Source organism: Canis aureus, chromosome 6 (assembly GCF_053574225.1).
Source record: "Canis aureus isolate CA01 chromosome 6, VMU_Caureus_v.1.0, whole genome shotgun sequence".
NCBI lineage: Eukaryota > Metazoa > Chordata > Mammalia > Carnivora > Canidae > Canis > Canis aureus.
The window spans coordinates 41,669,441-41,691,268 of record NC_135616.1 but is presented as its reverse complement, the minus strand read 5'-3'; the positions used below and the strand labels follow the sequence as shown (position 1 = coordinate 41,691,268).

The following is a 21,828-nucleotide window of genomic DNA, read 5'->3' as shown; positions in this document are numbered from 1 at the left end:
CTTTATCTGATATGTCATTTGCAAATATCTTCTCCCATTCTGTAGGTTGTCTTTTAGTTTTGTTGACTGTTTCTTTTGCTGTGCAGAATCTTTTTATCTTAAGTCCCAATAGTTCATTTTTGCTTTTTTTCCCCCTGCCTTCATAGATGTATCTTGCAAGAAGTTGCTGTGGCCAAGTTCAAAAAGGGTGTTGCCTGTGTTCTCCTCTAGCATTTCGATGGATTCTTGTCTCACATTTAGAACTTTCATCCATTTCGAGTTTATCTTTGTGTATGGTGTAAGAGAATAGTCCAGTTTCATTCTTCTGCACGTGGCTGTCCAATTTTCCCAGCACCATTTATTGAAGAGACTGTCCTTTTTCCAGGGGATAGTCTTTCCTCATTTGTCAAATATTAGTTGACCATAGAGTTGAGGGCCCATTTCTGGATTCTCTATTCTGTTCCATTGATCTATGTGTCTGTTTTTGTGCCAATACCACACTGTCTTGATGATCACAGCTTTGTAGTACAACTTGAAATCTGGCATTGTGACCCCAGCTCTAGTTTTCTTTTTCAATATTCCCCTGGCTATTCGGGGGTCTTTTCTGATTCCACACAAATCTTAAGATTATTTGTTCCAATTCTCTGAAGAAAGTCCATGGTATTCTGATAGGGATTGCATTGAACATGTACATTGCCCTGGGTGGCATAGACATTTTCACAATATTAATTCCTCCAATCCATGAGCATGGAATATTTTTCAATCTCTTCCTCAATTTCAGAAGTGTTCTGTAGTTTTTAGGGTATAGGTCCTTTACCTCTTTGGTTAGGATAATTCCTAGGTATCTTATGCTTTTGGGTGCAATTGCAAATGGGATTGACTCTTTCTTCAGTCTCATTGTTAGTGTATAGAAATGCCACTGATTTCTGTGCATTGATATTGTAACCTGCCACATTGCTGAATTGCTATGAGTTCTAACAATCTTGGGGTGGAGTCTTTTGGGTATTCTATGTACAGTATCATGTCATCTGTGAGGAGGGAGTGTTTGACTTCTTCTTTGCCAATTTGAATGCCTTTATTTCTTTTTGTTGTCTGATTGCTGAGGCTAGGACTTCTAGTACTATGTTAAAGAGCAGTGGTGTTCCTGATCTTAGGGGAAAGGTTCTCATTTTTTCTCCATGAGAATGATATTTGCTGTGGGCTTTTCATAGATGGCTTTTAGGATACTGAGGAATGTTCCCTCTATCCCTATACTCTGTAGAGTTTTGATCAGGAATGGATGCTGTATTTTGTCAAATGCTTTCTATACATCTATTGAGAGGATCCTATGGTTCTTATTTTTTCTCTGGTTGATGTGATTTATCATGTTGATTGTTTTACGAGTGTTGAACCACCCTGCATCCCAGGGATAAATCCCACATGGGCATGGTGAATAATCTTCTTAATGTACTGTTGGATCCTACTGGCTAGTATCTTGTTGAGAATTTTTGCATTTGTGTTCATCAGGGATATTGGTCTATAATTCTTTTTAGTGGGGTCTTTGTCTGGTTTTGGAATTAAGTTAATGCTGGCCTCATAAAACGAGTTTGGAAGTATTCCATCCCTTTCTATCCTTTGGAACAGCTTTAGTAGAATAGGTATTATTTCTTCTTTAAATGTTTGATAGAATTCCCCTGGGAAGCCATCTGGCCCTGGACTTTTGTGTCTTGGGTGTTTGATGACTGCTTCAATTTCCTTGCTGGTTATTGGCCTGTTCATGTTTTCTATTTCTTCCTGTTCCAGTTTTGGTAATTTGTGGTTTTCCAGAAATGCATCCATTTTTTCTAGATTGCCTAATTTACTGGCATATAGCTGCTCATAATATGTTTTTAAAATCATTTGTATTTCTTTGGTATTGGTTGTGATTGCTCCTCTTCATGATTTTATTAATTTGAGTCTTTTTTCTTTTTAATAAGGCTTGCTAATGGTTTATCTATCTTATTAATTCTTTCAAAGAACCACCTCCTGGTTTTATCTGTTCCACAGTTCTTCTGGTCTCTAGTTCATTGAGTCCTGCTCAAATATTTATTATCTCTCTTCTTCTGCTTGGTGTAGGTTTTACTTGTTCTTTCTTCAGTTCCTTTAGGTGTGAGGTTAGCTTGTATATTTGAGTTTTTTCCAATATTTTGAGGGAGGCTTGTATTGCCATGTATTTCCCTCTTAGGACTGCTTTTGCTGTATCCCAAAGATTCTGAACAGTTGTATCTTCATTTTCATTAGTTTCCATTAATCTTTTTAATTTTCCAATTTCCTGGTTGGCCCATTCATCTTTTAGTAGGATGCTCTTTAACCTCCACGTGTTTGAGTTTCTTCCAAATCTCTTCTTGTGATTGAGTTCTAGTTTCAAAGCATTGGTGGTCTGAAAATATGCAGGGGACAATCTCAATCTTTTGGTATTGGTTTAGACCTGATTTGCGTTCCAGTATGTGGTCTATTCTGGAGAAAGTTTCATATGCACTTGAGAAAAATGTGTATTTGGTTGCTTTTGGATGGAAAGTATATATCTGTGAAATCCGTCTGGTCCAGTATATCATTTAAAGCCCTTGTTTCTTTGGTGATGTGCTTAGAAGATGTCATTTGCAGAAAATGCCATGTTGAAGTCTCTCCATTAGTGTATTATTATCTAAGTATGTCTTTACTTTGGTTATTCATTGATTCACATACTTGGCAGCTCCCACATTAGAGGCATAAATATTCATGATTTTTAGGTCTTCTTGTTGGATAGATCCTTTAAGTATGATATAGGGTCCCTCTTTATCTCTTACTACGGTCTTTGGGATAAACTTTAATTTATCTGATATGAGGATGGCTACCCCAGCTTTCTTTTGAGGACCATTTGAATGATAAATGGTTCTTCACCCTTTCATTTTCAGGCTGGAGATGTCCTTAGTTCTAAAATGAGTCTCTTGTTGACAGCAAATAGATGGGTCTTGCTTTTTTATCCAATTTGAAACCCTGCATCTTTTGATGGGATCATTTAGCCCATTCACGTTCAGAGTAACTATTGAAAGATATGAATTTAGTTGTCATTGCAATACCTCTTCAGTCCCTGTTTTTATGGATTATTTCTTTGGGCTTCCTCTTTTACAGGGTCCTCCTTAATATTTCTTGCAGAGCTGGTTTGGTGGTCACATATTCTTTCAGTTTCTGCCTATTTTGGAAGCTCTTTATCTCTCTTTCTATTCTGAATGACAGCCTTGCTGGATATAGTATTCTTGGTTGCATGTTCTTCTCATTTAGGACCCTGAATATATCATGCCAGCCCTTTCTGGCCTGCTAGGTCTCTGTGGAGAGGGCTGCTGTTAATCTGATATTTCTCCCCATATAAGTTAAGAATCTCTTGCCTCTCGCTGCTTTAAGGATTTTCTCTTTATCTTTGGAATTTGCAAGTTTCACTATTAAATGTCGAGGTGTTGAACGATTTTTATTGATTTTAGTGGGCAACCTCTCTATCTCCTGGATCTGAATGCCTGTTTCCCTCCCCAAATTAGGGAACTTCTCAGCTATGATTTGTTCAAATATATATTCTGGCCCTCTGTCCCTCTCAGCATTTTCTGGAACCCCAATTATATGTAGATTCTTCTTTCTGAGTCTGTCATTTATTTCCCTTAACCTTTCCTCATGGTCTCTTGTTTTTCTCTTTTTTCTCAGCTTCCTTCCTTGCCATCAATTTGTCTTCTATGTTGCTCACTCTTTCTTCCACCTCATTAACTCTAGTTGTTAGGACTTCCAGTTTGGATTGCATCTCATTTGATTTTTAATTTCGACCTGATTAGATCTAAATTCTGCAGTAATGAAGTCTCTAGAGTCCTTTATGCTTTTTTTCCAGAGCCACCAGTAGCTTCATAATTGTGCTTCTGAATTGGATTTCTGACATTGAATTATAACTCATATTATGTAACTCTATGGCAGAGAGTCCTGTTTCTGATTCTTTTGTGGTGAATTCTTCCTTCTAGTCATTTTGCTCAGTGCAGAGTGGCTGTATGAGCAGACTGAGTCAAGAAAATCAACCACGACCTAAGTAAATTTCACCCTAGATGATTCTTGCTAGAAGCAAAAACCCTTCTCTCTGTAGTGTTCTGGCTGTTCTCTCTTTAAATCTCAGGTCGAATTTGTAGGTGTTCACGATGTTTTGAAAGGTATCTAGGTAAGTTGGTGGGTCCAGGTGAGTTGAGGACCCCTACTGTTCCACCATCTTGCCCCACCTCCACAGGATTGTTTTGGATCTTTTGGATCTTCAGTCCTTTGTGGTTCCATATGAATTTAAGGATTCTTTTATCTATTTCTGTGAAAAATGCCACTGGAGTTTTAATAGAGATTGCATTGAATCTATAGATGGCTTTGGGTAGTATGGACATTTTAACAGTATTAGCTCTTTTAATCCATAAGTACAAAATATTTATTTGTCTCCTGTTGGATTCATCAATGTCTTATAATTTTCAGCATACTGATCTTTTATCTCCTTCGTTAATTCATTCCTAGGTATTTCACTTTTTGGTGCACTTGTAAATAGATGCACTATTTTCTTAAACTCTTGTTCACCTAGTTTATGGTTAGTGCACAGAAACACAAGTAATTTTGTATGTGATTATGAATCCTGTAACTTTACTGAATCTGTTTATTAGTTCTAAAATTTTTTTGGTAGACTCTTTAGGATGTTCTGTATATAAGACCATATCATCTGCAAACAGAGACAATTTTACTTCTTCCTTTCCAATCTGTATGCCTTTTACTTCTGTTTCTTCTTGTCACACTTTTCTTTCTTTTTTTAAAGATTTTGTTTATTTATTTGAGAGAGTGAGCAAGACAGAGCATGAACTAAGGGAGGGCAGAGGGAGAGGGAGGAGCAGGGGTTTGGGGCTTAATCCTAGGACTCTTGAGATCATGACCTGACTGAAGGCAGATGCTCAACCGACTGAGCCACCTAGGCACCCCTTCATCACTCTTTTCTCTCTCTCTCTTTTTTTTTTTTTAAGATTTTATTTATGAGAGAGAGAGAGAAAGAGGCAGGCAGAGACACAGGTAGAGGGAGAAGCAGGCTCCAGGCAGGGAGCCCAATGCGGGACTTGATCCGGGGACTCCAGGATCACGTCCTGGGCCAAAGGCAGGTGCTGAACCACTGAGCCACCTAGGGATCCCTTCATCACTCTTTTCAAAGATGTTTTATTTTCTCTCATATTTTTTCCTTTTTTGCATTATGCTAAGCACACTCTTTAATCCCTATCACTTATTTGACACCACCCTCCATCCACTTTCCCTCTGGTACCATCAGTGTGCTCTCTACAGTTAAGAATTTGTTTCTTGGCTTGTGTCTCTTTTTCCATTTGTTTTATTTCTTAAATCCCACATATGAGTGAAATAATATGGTATTTGTCTTTCTCTGAATGACCTATTTTGCTTAGAACAATACTCTCTAGCTCTATCCATGTCATTGCAAGTGGCAAGATCTCATTCTTTTTATGGCTGAGTAGTATTCCATTATATATGGATATATATGTATATATATCCCTCACATCTTCTTTTTCCATTCATCAGTTGATAGATACTTGGGGCTGCTTCCACATTTTCGCTATTGTAAATAATGCTGCGATAACCATCATGGTGCATGCATCTCTTTGAATTAGTGTTTTTTTTTAAAAATATTTTGGGAGTAAATACCCAGTAGTGTGATTCCTGGATTGTAGGGTAGTGCCATTTTTAATTTTTTTGAGGAATGTCAATACTGTCTTCCACTGTGGCTGTTCCAGTTTGCATTTCCACCAATGATGCATGAGTTTTCTCCACATCCTGGCTGACACTTGTTTCTGATGCTTTTGATTTTAGCCATTCTGACAATTGTGAGGAGATATCTCATTGTGGTTTTGGTTTTCATTTCTCTGATGAGGAGTGATGTTGAGCATCTTTTCATGTGTTTATTGACCATCTGGATACCTTCTTTGGAGAAATGCCTGTTCAAGTCTTCTGCCCATTTTTAAATTGGATTATTTGTTTATTGGGTTTGAGTTGTATCAGTTCTTTATACATTTTGGATACTAACCCTTTATTAGGTATGTTATTTGCAAATATCTTCTCCTATTCCATTAATTGCCTTTTAGTTTTTGTTGTTTCCTTTGCTGTGCAGAAGCTTTTTACTTTGGTTAGTTTATTTTTACTTTGATTTCTAACTAGAAAAATGTTGCCATAGTCCACGTCAAAGAGGTTACTGTCTGTGTTCTCCTCTAGGATTTTTATAGTTTCAGGTCTCACAACTAGGTCCTGGATTCATTTTGAGTTTATTTTTGTGTATGGTGTAAGAAAGTGGTCCAGTTTAATTCTTCTGCATGTGGCTGCCCAGTTTTCCCAACATCATTTATTGAAGAGACTGTGTTTTCCCCTTTGCATTTGCTTTCCACTATGTTGAAGGCGTACTGACCATATAACTGTGGGTTTATTTTTAAAAATTTTATTTATTTATTTGAAAAATAGAGAATGCACAAGCATGGGGAGGGACAAAGGGAGAGAGAGAATCTCCCTCTGAGCAGGGAGCCCAATGCAGGGCTCGATCCCAGGACCCTGAGATCATGACCTGAGCTGAAGGCAGATACCCAACTGACTAAGCCACCCAGGTGCCCTAATTGTGGGTTTATTTCTGGACTCTCTATTCTGTTCTATTGATATATGTGCTTATTTCTGTGCTAGTATCATAATGCTTTATTACAGTTTTGTAATATAACTTGAAGTCTGGCATTGTGATAATTCCTATTTTGTTTTTCTTTTCAAGATTTATTTGGCTATTTGAGGTCTTTTGTGGTTCCATACAAATTTTAGGACTGTCTGTTCTAGCTCTGTGAAAAATTTCATTGATATTTTGATAGGGATTGCATTAAATATGTAGATTGCTTTAGTCAGTATAGACATTTTAACAATATTTGTTCTTCCATTCCATGAGCATGGAATGTCTTTGTATTACTTTGTGTCATTTTCAGTTTCTTTTATCAGTGTTTTGTAGTTTTCAGAGTACAAATCTTTTATCTCTTCAGTTAGGTTTATTCCTAGATTTTTTATTGGTTTTGGTGAAATTGTAAATGAGACTGCCTTCTTAATTTCATTTTCTGTTGCTTCATTATTAGTGTATAGGAACACAACAGATTTCTGTACACTGATTTTGTATTCTGTCACTTTACTGAATTCACTTATCAGTTCCAGTAGCTGGGTGGAGTCTTTATGGTTTTCTATATGTCATTTCATGTCATCTGCAAATAGTGAGAGTTTTACTTCTTCCTTACCAATTTGGATGCCTTTTATTTCTTTAGATTGTCTAATTGCTGTGCCTAAGATTTCTAGCACTATGTTGAATAAGAGTGGTAAGAGTGGACATCCTTGTCTTGTCTTGCTCCCGACCTTACAGGAAAAGCTCAGTTTTTTCATGACTGAGTATGATGTTGGCTGTGAGTTTTTCATATAAAGCCTTTATTATGTTGATGTATGGTCCCTCTAGACCTACTTTGCAGTTATTTATTTTTGTTGCCTAATTAAAAAAAATTTTTTAATTGCAGTTCAATTTGCCAACATATAGCATAACACCCAGTGCTCATCCTGTCAAGTGCCTCCCTCAGTGCCTGTCACCTGGTCACCCCAACCCCCCGCCCACCTCCCTTTCCACCACCCCTTGTTCGTTTCCCAGAGTTAGGAGTCTCTCATGTTCTGTCACCCTCACTGATATTTCCCACTCATTTTCTGTCCTTTCCCCCTTTACTCCCTTTCACTATTTTTTTATATTCCCCAAATGAATGAGACCATATAATATTTGTCCTTCTCCAAATGACTTAGTTCACTCAGCGTAATACCCTCCAGTTCCATCCACATAAACAAATGGTGGGTATTTGTCGTTTCTAATGGCTGAGTAATATTCCATTGTATATATAGACCACATCTTCTTTATCTATTTATCTCATAATGGACACCAAGGCTCCTTTCACAGTTTGGCTACTGTGGACATTGCTGCTATAAATTGGGGGGCAGGTGTCCCGGCGTTTCATTGCATCTGCATCTTTGGGGTAAATACCCAGTAGTGCAATTGCTGGGTCGTAGGGCAGTTCTATTTTTAACTCTTTGAGGAACCTCCACACAGTTTTCCAGAGTGGCTGTACCAGTTCACATTTCCACCAACAGTGCAAGAGGGTTCCCCTTTCTCCACATCCTCTCCAACATTTGTTGTTTCCTGCCTTAATTTTCACCATTCTCACTGGTGTGAGGTGGTATCTCATTGTGGTTTTGATTTGTATTTCCCTGATGTGTTGCCTAGTTTTTCTGGTTAGAACTTTCAGTATCATATTGAATAGGAGTAGTGAGAACCCTTGTTTTATTCTTGATCTTAGAGGAAGAGCTTTCACTCTTTAACCATTGAGTATGACATTAGCTGTAAGCCTCTTATATATGGCCTTTATAATGTTGAGATATGTTAATTCTTTTTTTAAGATTATTTATTTATTCATGAGAGAGAGAGAGACAGAGAGACAGAGAGACAGAGACACAGGCAGAGGGAGAAGCAGGCTCCATGCATGGAGCCCAATGTGGAACTTGATCCCAGGACTCAAGGATCATGCCCTAGGCTGAAGGCAGGCTGTAAACTGCTGAACCATCCAGGCATCCTGAGATATGTTAATTCTATAGCAAATTTGTTCAGAGTCTTTATCATGAGATTATGTTGGATTTTTGTTAAATGCCTTTCCTGCATCTATTAAAAATATGATGTTAATCTTTTATTTTGTTAATGTGTCATATCACATTTATTGGTTTGCATAAATTGAACCATCTTTGCATTCCAAATCCTGCATGATCAAAGTTTGTAATTTTTTAAATGTGCTATTGAATATAGTTTGTTCATTTGGCGGGGGGGGGGGGGGTTTCTATCTATATATATTAGGAATATTGGCTTGTAGAGTTTTTTGTTTGTTTTTGTGGTGTCCTTATCTGATTTTAGCATTAGGGTAATGCTGCCTTGTAAAATGACTTTGTTAGTTTTCTTTGTCTTCAATTTTTTGGAAGATTTTAAGAAGGACTGGTGGTAATTCTTCTTCGGTGTTTGATAGAATTCACCAGTGAAGCCATCTGGTCCTGGACTTCTGTTTAATGGTAAGTTTTTGATTACTGATTCAATCCCATTATTCGTTTTGGGCTGTTCAGGTTTTCTATTTCTTCATGATTCAGCCTTGGTAGCTTGTATGCTTTTAGGAATGTCCCCACTTATTTTAGGCCTTTTGATTTGTTGGTGCATAGCAGTCTGTTGTGAACTTTTGTATTTTTTTTTGAACTTTTGTATTTCTATGGTGTCCATTGTAATGTTTTTTGATTTCTAATTTTATTTGAGTTTTCTCTTTTTTCCTTAATCTAGGTAAAGGCTTGTCAATTTTGTCTTTTTAAAAAACCTGCTCTTAGTTTCTGGTCTCTTTTAATTCATTTCTACTCTGATCTTGTTATTTCTTTCCTTCTGCTAACTTTAGGCTTAGCTTATTATTCTTTTCCTTTTTCTTTGACATGTAAAGTTAGATTATTTGAGATCTTTCTTTTATCACCATGTAGGCATTTATTGCTATAAAATTCTTTCTAAGAATTTTTTACCGAAACCCGTAAGTTACAGTATGTTGTGTTTTCATTTTTGTTTTTTCAACGTTTAATAATTTTTTCATTGATTTTTCAGAAGTGTGTTATTTAATTTCTACATATTTTAAATTTTCTAGTTTTCATCAAGGTATTGATTTCTAGTTTCATTTCGTTATGGTCAGAAAAGATAGTTAATATAATTTTTCATCTTATTAATTTGTTAAGACTTGTTTTGTAACCTAACATTTGACCTACACTGGAGAATATTCCATATGTGCTTGAGAAGAATGTGTATTCTGCTGCTATTGGATTGAATTCTCTATGTCTGGTAGGCCCATTTTTCCTAAAATATAGCTCAGTTCCAGTATTTCATTATTGATTTTTCTCTCTGAACAATCTATCCATTGTTTAAAGTAGGGAAATAAATTCCCCTACTATTAATGGACTGGTCTCTATTTCTTCAGATCTTCACTCATTTATCATCACATAATGACCTTGTCTGTGTTACACTTTTTGGCTTAAAGTCTATATTGTCTAATATAAATATAAATATAGCTTAGCTACACCTGCTTTCTTTCAGTTTGCATTGAATATTGCTTCCCAACCCTGCAATCTGAGCCTCTGTGTGTCCCTGAATCAGAAGTGAATCTCCTGTAGGCAGCATATAGTTGATTTTGTTTTAAAAAATCCATTTATATACTCTATATCTTTTGATTGCAGAATTTAATACATTTACTTTTAAAGTAATTTTGAAAAGCAAAGACTACTATCATCTGATTGTTTTCTGGCTGTTTTGTGGTTCCCTTGTTGTCTCTTCCTCTCTTCCTTTGTTTCCCTAGTGGTATGCTTTAATTTCCTTTTCTTTATCTTTTATGTATCTACTATTGGTTTTTGGTTTGTGGTTACCATGACACATAAAACATCTTTTAAGCTGATAACAAGTTAGTTTCCATCACATGAAAAAACTCTTGTACCTTCCCTTCACATTTTATGTTTTCCATGTCTCAATTTACCTCCCTTTATACTGTGTATCTATTACACATCTAAGTAGCTATAGAAATTTTAATGTTTTTGTGTTTTAATTTTTATACTAGAGTTCAGTGATTCACACACACATTACAGTATTAGAGCATCTCAGTTTGACTATATACTTACCTTTACCAATGTGTTTTATAATTTCATGTTTTCCTGCTACTAATTAAGATTTTCACTTCAGTTTGAAGAACTCCTTTTAGCATTTCTAGTGGTGATGAACTTCCTCAGCTTATCTGTTTGGGAAAGTCTTTCTCTCCATTTCTTCTTCTTCTTTTTTTTTAAAGATTTTATTTATTTGAGAGAGAGAGAGAAGAGAACAAGCTCATGAGAGAGAGTACAAGCAGGGAGAAGAGCAGAGGGAAAGGGAGCCCAATGCAGCCTTCAGTTCCAGGACCCTGAAATCATGACCTGAGCAGAAGGCAGACACTTTACCAACCAAGGCACTGAGGTACTCCTCTCCTTCATTTCTCAAGGACAACTTTGCAGGGTGAAGTATTCCTGGTTGGCAGTTTTTTCTTTCAGTACCCTGAATAGATCATCCCACTCTCTCCTGGCCTCCAAGATTTGTGCTGAGAAATTTGCTGAGCCTTATGGGGTTCCTTGTATGTGGGCAATTTTTTCCTTTGCCTGTGTTCAAATTCTCTTTCTTTAGACAGCTTTTATTATAATGTGTACGAGAACATTTTTTGGGTTGAAATTACTGGGGGTGGGGGGAATCTCTGAAGGTATCTAAATCCCTTCCCAGACTCAGTAAGTTCTCAGCCATTATTTCTTTAAATAAGGTTTCTGCTCCTTTCTCCCTCTCTTCTCCTTCTAGGACTCCCATAATGTGTACATTTTTAAAAATGGTGTTGCATATTTCATAGCCTTTCTTCATTCTTTTTTTCTTTTTTCTCCTGTAAGAGGATAATTTCAAATGACCTGTTTTCTGTCTTGGAGACTCTTTCCTCAGCTTGATCCAGTTGGCTGTTGATGTTCTATTCCATTCACTGTATTCGCCAGCTCCATAACTTCTGTTTGGTTCTGCTCTGATTCCTGTCTCTCTGCTAAACTTCTCATTTCGTGTATTGTTTTCCTAATTTCATTGAATTGCTTTCCATTGTTGTCTTTTAGCTCATTGGGCTTCCTCAAAAAAACTATTTTGAATTTTTTTATTGTGCAAGTCACAAATCTCTGTTTCTTTGGGGTCAGTTACTAGAGAAATATTGGACTCCTTTGGTTGTCATGTTTCCTCAGTTTTTCGGGTTCCTTGAAGTCCTTCGTTGTGGTCTCCGCATTTGAAGAGGCAGTCTTCTCCAGTCTTTACTGGCTGTGGGAGAGACAGAAATAACTCCCTTCAACTGTTAAGGATTCTAAAGTCTTTTCTATGGGTATTCTTGTCCCACACTTCTTGCTCTCTCCTGTTGGGTGATGTTTAGGCATGTATGCCTTCTCTCCATCTGGCCAGGCCAGGCCAGGTGCTGACAGCCTCCTTGTTGCTGTCCCTAGGGTGATGCTGGGCTGTGTTTGTGTCGTCTCTCTCAATCCTATAGTCAGCCTGGTTCTCTACTAGCCATCTGTAAAGGCTCACTTCTGTTCCCGTCTGGGATGCACACAGGGCACCTAGTTAAGGGTGTTTATGGGTGAGGCTAATGCAGTGCTGGGGAGCCCATGAGCCAGTTCAGGGTATCCTCAGGCAAGGTGTCCCCAGCAGCTCATGGGAAGACCTCCTGTTGGGAGTCCTAAAGATGTTTAGTAGGATTTGTGTCTCTTTAATATGTTCCATTCTGAGCCCTGGCTGCTGTCCTCCCAGCCACTCACTGACCTACAGTCAGGTAGTTCACAATTCACTACTTTATATGGGGCTAAAGAAAAATGGGCCTCTTTGGCAGTGGGCTGTGCTGCCAAGGGGAGGGTGATACAAGTGAAGAACTGAGAAATAGATCTATGTATACTAACAAATATATACACATCTATTTTATTTCTGCATATCAAGAAAGGAAAGCATGAATTCAGACTAATAAAGCCTTTCTGTAAGTGTTCTATTGCTATTGTAATAAATTACACCAACTTAGGGGCCTTAAAACAACATAGATTTACTCTTATAGTTTTAGAGGTCAGAAGTCCAATCTGTTTGCACTGGGTTAAAATCAAAGTGTTGGCAGGACTGCATTCCTTTGGAGGCTCTCAAGGAGAATCCCTTTCTTTGCCCTTTCCAGCTTAGGGCAGCCACCGTCAGTCTTTGGCTTGGGATCTCTTCCTCCACCTTCAAAGCCAGCAACCACACAACTGTGTCACTTCAAGCTCTGCTTTCCTCCTTACACTCCTGCCTCCTTCTTCATCATTAAGGACTCATGTAATTACATTGGCCCCCGTAAGATAACCCAGGATAATCATCCCATCTCAAGCTCCTTAACTTAATCACACCCTCAAACTCCCTTGTGCTATGAGATAGAATACTGACAGGTCCCAAGGAATAGGATGTGGGAAGCTCAGGAAAGCCATTATTCTGCTCTATCATCATCCAACAAGAGGGTTCATTCGAACATTCGTCCTTTACTTTCTTTCTCTGTTGTTTTATCTCTTGCAACTAAGAACTAGTTTGTGAGGAAACAGTGTCAGATGAGGGACTAACCTGTCCTCATCAGATTCTGCCCTAAGTTTAATATCCATCGATGTTCTTGCCTGATCTAATCTTTAGCTATGATGGTTGCAGTGGATATACTGTCTATAGAATGGAGCTGTTGTCCTAAACCACACAGATAATTTTCACAAATTTAATAATTAGTTAAAGGTAACTAGCAGAAACAAGGTAACAGCCACCAATTAACAAGACTTGAATGACTAGAATTATCAGATGCATATTCTAAGACAGCCATGTTTACTATGTTTAAATAAAAGCAAGATGGAAAGTACCTATGAAGAACAAAAAATTCTAAAAAGTGACACAGCCTATTTGAAAAGGACCCAAACAGACCTTCCAGAAGTGAGACAGAAATGCTTAGCAGCAACAAAACCAGGACCATACGTCATGGGGAAGCCCTTGCAGCATTACCATTTGTAATGTCAAATGCAAACCCGCAAAAGAACAGATGAAATTTTTACGATTAAGCTTAATAAGAAACAGGCAAAGTCAATATGAAGAAAAGTTAAAAACATTTTTTCCTAGGTTTTAATTTACAAATTCTTTCTTTGATGGTGCCAAGAGTAGAGTTGATCCAGGCTACCAACTTTTACTTGAATGATTACAGAATTTCTATTTGGTCTTTTCTCATAGCCATATGTTGTCTTCATTTCTACTTTTTTTGTGTGTGCTTCATATATGCTTATTTATTTAAAAATTGGTCCATCTCTTTATCTTTCCAAAAAAAGAACCCTAAACACACTTATATTAAAGTCTCTGCTAGGCTATAATAATTTCATCTGGAATGAGTTCATATTATGATAGGTGATTTTATTGGTATACTGTTTTGTCTGAATTGTTTTGTGTTTTACAATTTAGTTTGCAGGATGACTACAAGTGGGAGGTTTATGGACTCTCTTTTCTTCTCTTATTTTCATTCTGATGGTTTTGTACTTTTTTTAATGACTGCTACCACCTGCGTCTCCTTTCATTCCTACATCTGTGCTCCAAAGTAGCTTTCCTATGGTACCTCAGATGACAAAACACAATTTCTTATTCATCATTTTAAGATGAACAGTCTAACATAACATATAACTTATTGATTTGTCTTTAGGTTCACAGGGAGAAGAAATAACGGAATTTGGGGGTTTTCTGCCTGAAAAATCAAGGCAGTTTATTTATCTTCAAAGTTAGCAACATCAAGTTGAACCAGTAAGTTCAACAACAAATTAACATGCAATGCTTTGATATTAAAAGTTAATTTCCAGGACACCTGGGTGGCTCAGTTGGTTAAGCATCTGCCTTTGGCTCAGGTCATGATCTTGAGGTGCTGGGATTGAGCCCTGCCTCGGGCTCCTCACTCAGTGGGGAGTCTGCTTCTCCCTCGGCTCCTTCCCCACAACCCCACTTGTTCTCTCTCTCTCTCTCTCTCTCTCAAATAAAGCCTTTAAAAAATAGTTAATTTGCATAGGAAATAACATACAACTTTGTGATTAAAGATACCTTAAATAGAGCTTTTACAAATAACTTCAAAAGGATACCTCAAGAATCACATCATATAAACCAGTAGAATTTGTAATTTTGGTAAAATTTTTTTAGGTTTCATCTTTATTTAACAAAGTTCTTCTAAATATATTCATGTCCAGTATTATGAGTCTTTTTGGTACCTGCACCAAGGATCTCTTCATCTGTTCACAGTTCCTTTAATCAGTAACAGCTAATTGGGAAGGCTTACTCTTTCAGAATATTAGGATTCCATTTGTTAGAACTGACTAAAAACACATATAATAAATATAAAATATATAAACACATATAATAAATCTAACTTCATAAAATAATTTTAAAAATTTTAGTCTTTAGAAAGTAAATGAAACAAACTATACATAAGTTCCTGGTGTGTGATGATATGTATAACACAGATCCAGCTTATAGGGCTGATGGGCTCAACTGGGCTGAGGTCATAGTTTCAAGGCTTTATCTTTGTTCTTCCACCTACTTGTGTTACAATTTCGTTTGAAACAAGAATGAACCAGTAATCTAAGTTACTTCAGCCTCTTTTTGCTGGAGTTAAGGGTACTGGAGTGTGCTTTTATCTTTAATTTCACAGTTTAAAAGATGAGCCTTTCAATATGAGCCCAACCATAAAGAGTCTCAAACTAATTTTTTAGGGGGGTGGGCAGAGGAAGAGAATCCATCTCACAACATGAGCTTACGACCTGAGCCAAAATCAAGAGTCAGACACTTAGCCAACTGAGCCCACCCAGGTGCTCCTCTTTTTAAAAAAATTTTAACCAACTGAGCTGCCCAGATGCCCCCAAAGTAATACTCTAAAGTAAACATAATTATGACTGCTGCCCCCCAGAACTTACCTACTTGTGGATTGCTTTCAAATAATTCATGCACAAGATTGTCAAAATCATAGGTCACTTTGGCAGGCGAACTAGACTCATGGCTTGAATAAAGTACTGTGTCATCTTCATGTTCATCCTCACGCATTAAAGTTCCTCCAAATGCCCATGTAAATGCAAATACGAAGAGCTTTTGAATCATTATTTTTAATTTATCAGGATTCTTCTCCAGATACCATGTATTTTCAGCTCTAGGGTAGACACTGTGAAAATTAAGAATTTTAGAAGAAAGTTCAATGATTTCAATATCATATCAAAGTTTCATTATTAAAAATTAAAATAGGTATTGACACAAATGTTTTAAGGTTAATGTATAGTTTTCTATGATAAATCAAGCTACTATTATGCACTGCTACTATTTTTAAAGTACCACTTCTGTAGGAGGTTTGCAGTTAACCTTTATTTCATTTATTTAGTACACATGATTCACTTTTGTTTTATTTATTACATCAATTTATTAATTGAGAGTTTACCCTTCTTTTGGGAGATTATCTGGTAATTCTCCATTTCATGTACAAAAACAGAAGCAAATGTACTGTACTCCTCTCAACCAAGTTCTAGAGGCTGATTTAGTTTAACCTGGCTAAAGCCAGGTAATGTGAGTCTGGGGGGAGTCTTGTCCGTCCAGGCTGGGCCAACAAGATCACTCTGGTCGGTGGGGCCCTGAGATTCTATGAGACAGGGCTGACAGTGAAGGGATTGAATGAGAGGTCTGGGCTTGATTTCAAGGCATTTAAAATAGTTCAGGATTTAGCATTATCATAAAATTAATTCTAAATTATGAAAACCCTAAAAAAGTATCACTGAACTAAAACTTATTGGCAATCATTAATGTACAATGCACATGTACAATTCTATTTAAATTTCTAGTCAGGTGTAATAAATAGTTCATTCAGTGAGTATTTACTGCATCCCTACTATGTATCAGTTACTCTGGACACGCTCCCTTATCTCCAGAACAAGAACATGCTTACTAAGCCATGATGTGTGTAAGGAATAGGTAAACATGCCGTGAGGAGCAGTGGGAATCAGGGACAGCCTCTGCGGACACGGGACAGGACGACTGAGTGAGATTTGGCAAAATGGTGGATGATGAACATTTTGAGCAGAAGGACACATGTGCCAAGACCATGAGGTCAAAGGATCAAGGCTAGTGAGGAACTACAACAAAAAGCCTGTGTCCCCAAAGCCCATGTAGTGAAAGCAGCAATGGGTAGGGCTTTCGTGCTCTATCACGGCTTCTTTTCTTCCATTCTTAGTGTAATGGGAAATCATGAAACGCCTCTAAAAGGAGGCGCATTAAACGCCTCTAAAAAAAGAAACATTCTAATTTATTATTTATTTATTGTAGTGTATGTTTTTTAAAAAATTGAATGTCTGCATATAAATACCAGAAGACATGTACAAGCATATTAATCATGGTAGCAGTTATAATAACAAAAATTGAAAACAACATATATGTCTATCAACAGGTTGTAAGTTGTAACATAGTTATACAATGGCCTATTAGACAGCAGTGAAATGAATGAAGAATCCTTATATCCGATGAATTAATCATAGGAACATAACACTGAACAAAAAAATGTAAGTCATACAAGAACATGGTGATTCTACTAAAGTTTAAAAACATGCAAAGGTGAAAAATATATTGTTTGGAAATATATTGATAAACACAAAATCCAGGTTAGTAGTCACCTCCAATGATGAGATGGCATAAGATCTAGATAGGTACACAGAGGACTTCAAAGATAGATTATAAAGTTTTTCTAGAATTGTGTGGTGTATATAGGGATGATTGTGTATTATTCCTTATATCTTGCACATACTTCACAAATATTCTTTTATGGCTACTCACAGCCTAATAAAAATTTAAAATAATTTATTGTTGCCATGTTGAGAATGGGCTGGAAGAACTGGGAAAACCAACTGGGAGACTCTTGCTACAGGGCAGGCAGGAAAGAGTGATGGTTTGGGCAGGATGTGGAATTGAAGGCAGAGTTGACAGGCAGAGTAAAAACCATATTGAAATGTTGTCATTTAAAAGAAAATGTGACGTGAATGTGTCAGGGCCTCGTACCTTTTAATGGAATGTAGAAAGCCCTCAGCTGTGGCTCTCCTGTCCATTTTTGTAAAATGGCAGACTTGTAGAGATAGTAATTTCTGTGGCTATAATCTATTGAGCACTTACTATGTACCAGGCACTATTCTAGACATGTAGCACATTGCATTATTATCTAGTTTTATAAATGAGAAAACCAAAGCCTAAAAATAAATTGGTAACTGGATCAACATTTCTCAGCTCATAAATGGCAGATTCATGAAATAAACTCATGTCAATTTTATTCCTTTCTCAATTATGTACAGAATCTGCACAAATGTATTCATATTATCCATTTAAGTTGGCATCAAAATCTAATGATCTCGTATTAAATACACAAGGACTCTATTCTAAGCTGCAATAAAATAAATTTAAGTGGATTGTGTTACTCTGAAGTCACAAAAGTCCTGGTTTATTGACAGGTAATCCTGTGCTTGCTTAAGTGTCTGGGATCTAGTAGGTACTTAAGCATGTCTGTGGAATTTAACTGACCTCTTTTTTGTATTCTTGAACTTGACAGAAACTTTTGAATGTGAAGAATGTGTCTTCTCGGTTGGAATGTCCTTCAAATCTTCACCTTAACAAGGAAAGAGTATTTTTCCACAGTGAACAAGAGACCCAAAATTTATCTGGTTACTTAGTGAGGTTTAACCTTCAAAATTGTTTGTAAATCATCACAGAACATCTTTCTTTCACATGCATTAGCAAGTAGCTACCTTATCAGACTTCAGTGAGAGTTACCTTTCTAAGAGGAGCAGAGAATGTACCTGCAATTGTCCAAAACGATTATTTATTTGAAGCATAAATTGACACTTTTTTCTTCTACCAACTTTTTTGTAAGTCTGATTGTTCCAACAGGAAAACTTTAGAATATTCAGGTAACTACCTCCAAATATGGCATACATTACAAACTAAATAGTAAATGGGTCCTAATGAAGAGCAGAGTAGAAAGAAAGCTGTATAATTTCAAATGATAAATTTACTAAAACAAACATCAAACAGGTGCACTTTAGGCAGGATGTATTCCTCTCCCTGGTTCCTGTCACCCTCTTGTTTTGTCCAGATCATGCAGGTCACAGAGGAACACAAAGGGTGATTATTAGGTTCTTCCTTCTAGCTTATTTTGTCTTTCATAATGTTTGTTTTCTTTGTATGAAAATAATATAGGCTTCTTGTAGAACTTATCATTCTATAGAATTTGACCACACTGATAGGTTAACAATGATTAAGTGTTGATGCATTTGAGCACTGGGTGTTATATGTTGGCAAATCGTACTCCAATTTAAAAAAATGTTGATGCATTATGGTCCTTTATATAAATACATAGTATTTAAATACTATATTTTAAAATTTAAACTCAAATCAAAAGTTAAAAAGAGAGTTGTCTTCTCATTCTGCTTTTTAAGTCTGTCTTCATGTCTTTCCATTGAAACATAACATTGTTGCACCATGGTTTATGAAGCTATTCTATTGATGGAATTCAGATTATTGCTGTTTTATGATTGTAAATAATGCTGCTATAAATAAAGTTCCTTGTGCACAAATCTGTACACTTCTGTGACTATTTCCTTATAATGAATTCATTCCTAGAATAAGAGATTCTAGGACACAGTACATTGATTTTTAAACATTTTTTTATTTGAGAGAGAGCACAGTGAGAGAGAGCACAAGTTGGAGGAGAGGCAGAGGGAGAAGCAAAATCCCTGCTGAGCAGGGAGCCCAACGTGGGACTCGATACCAGGACCCTGGGATCATGACCTGAGCCGAAGGCAGACAGTTAACTGACTGAGCCATCAGGTGCCCCTATATTGATATTTTTAACATATATTGCCAGATGGCTCACCAAGAAAGGCTGAATCAATATATACATCAAATAGCTTCTGTGAGAGTTTATATGTTGATATATTCTGGTAATTGATGTGTTTTCTCCATTTGAAAATATTAGATGAAAATTTTATGCTATTTTCTTTTTTTTAAAGATTTTATTTATTTTTTCATGAGAGACACACAGAGAGAGGCAGAGACATAGGCAGAGGGAGAGGGAGAAGCAGGCTTCCTGTGGGGAACCTGATGTAGGACTCTATCTCAGGACTCTGGGATCATGCTCTGAGCCAAAGGCAGATGCTCAACCACTGAGCCACCCAGGCACCCTATGCTATTTCATTTTTTATTTTCAAATAAATGTTTCTTTATCTATAAGGTTAAACATTTCCTTAAGGATTTTATTTATTGGAAATGTTACTAGTTTTGAAAAGATCAGGGATTTTTTTACCTGTTCTCCTCTCTATCCTTCTAGCCACTGATAGCTTAGCTGAGAATGTTCAGGAAGGATACCCCATCTATGTACATATCGTAGGATGTGGAATAGTTCTATGATAGTAGGCATGCCATTGGATATTTGAAGCTTTTTAGAAGGTCCTGAAAAACTGTGAGGAATAATTTTAAGAACTCATTTTATTAGGTGAAATATATGTAATGTCATATGATTTACCACTTTAAACCATTAAGTGTACAATTCAATGGCATCACATACATTTAGTTTTTGTGCAACCATCCCCACCATCCATCTCTAGAACCTTCCATCATCTCATACTGAAACTCTGTACCCATTAAACAATAACTCCCCATTCCTTTTCCCCCCAGGCCCTGGTAATCTCTACTCTAATTTCTGTTCCTATCAATTTACCTTTTCTTGTACCTCATATAAATGGATCCTTACAATATTTGCCCTTCTGTGACTGGCTTATCTCACTCAGCATGATGTCCTTAAGGTTCATTCATCTGTGCTGTAGTGACAGATTTCCTTTCTTTTTATGGCTGAATAATATCCATTTTTCTGCAGTAGACAGTTGACTTGTTTCTATCCCTTGGTATTGTGAATAGTACTGTTATGAACATGGGTGAGCAAATATCTGTGACAGTCTTTGCTTTAATTCTTTTGTGTATATACTCAGAAGGGGAATTGCTGGGTCAGGTGATAAGTTCATGTTCAATTTGCTTACAAATGGTCATACTGTTGTCTACAGTGGCTGCATCATTCCACATTATCACCAACAATGCAAAGGGTTCCAATTTCTCCATGTTCATGTCATGTTATTTTCTGATTTAAAAAAATTTTTTATAATAGCTATCCTAATGGGTGTGAAGTGATATCTCATTGTGGTTTTGATTTAATATGTTTGGTTTTTGCATTTATTTTTTTTAAGATTTTATTTATTTATTCATGAGAGACAGAGAGAGAGAAAGAGGCCGAGGGAGAATCAGGCTCCATGCAGGGAGCCTGACGTGGGACTTGATTCCACATCCCCAGGATCACAGCATGAGCTGAAGGCATTAAACCACTGAGCCACCCAGGCTGCCCTATGTTTAATTTTTCACATGCTTCTTGGCCATTTATATAGTTTTTGAGATATGTCCATTCAGGTCTTTTGTCCATTCTTTTTTTTTTTCTTTTTTTTTTTTTTATTGGTGTTCAATTTACTAACATACAGAATAACACCCAGTGCCCGTCACCCATTCACTCCCACCCTCCGCCCTCCTCCCCTTCTACCACCCTAGTTCGTTTCCCAGAGTTAGCAGTCTTTACGTTCTGTCTCCCTTTCTGATATTTCCCACACATTTCTTCTCCCTTCCCTTATTTTCCCTTTCACTATTATTTATATTCCCCAAATGAATGAGAACATACAATGTTTGTCCTTCTCCGACTGACTTACTTCACTCAGCATAATACCCTCCAGTTCCATCCACGTTGAAGCAAATGGTGGGTATTTGTCATTTCTAATAGCTGAGTAATATTCCATTGTATACATAAACCACATCTTCTTTATCCATTCATCTTTCATTGGACACCGAGGCTCCTTCCACAGTTTGGCTATCGTGGCCATTGCTGCTATAAACATCGGGGTGCAGGTGTCCCGGCGTTTCATTGCATTTGTATCTTTGGGGTAAATCCCCAACAGTGCAATTGCTGGGTCGTAGGGCAGGTCTATTTTTAACTGTTTGAGGAACCTCCACACAGTTTTCCAGAGTGGCTGCACCAGTTCACATTCCCACCAACAGTGTAAGAGGGTTCCCTTTTCTCCGCA

At 37.0% G+C, this 21,828-nt stretch overlaps 1 protein-coding gene across 14 annotated transcripts in view; it reads right to left on the bottom strand.

The window, feature by feature from the left end:
- The window catches only part of DNAH14 (dynein axonemal heavy chain 14), a 325,158-nt gene that overhangs the window by 114,568 nt on the left and 188,762 nt on the right, over positions 1–21,828 (bottom strand). For all 14 annotated transcript variants that reach the window (XR_013381670.1, XM_077901271.1, XM_077901270.1 and 11 more), the window contains 2 exons: positions 18,236–18,320; positions 15,607–15,848 (listed from right to left, as the gene is read on the bottom strand). Coding sequence is in view for 13 of the 14 variants with exons in the window: in XM_077901271.1 (XP_077757397.1) it covers positions 15,607–15,848; positions 18,236–18,320 (327 nt within the window). In the remaining variant the exon portion in view is untranslated. The remainder of the gene's footprint in view (positions 1–15,606; positions 15,849–18,235; positions 18,321–21,828) is intronic.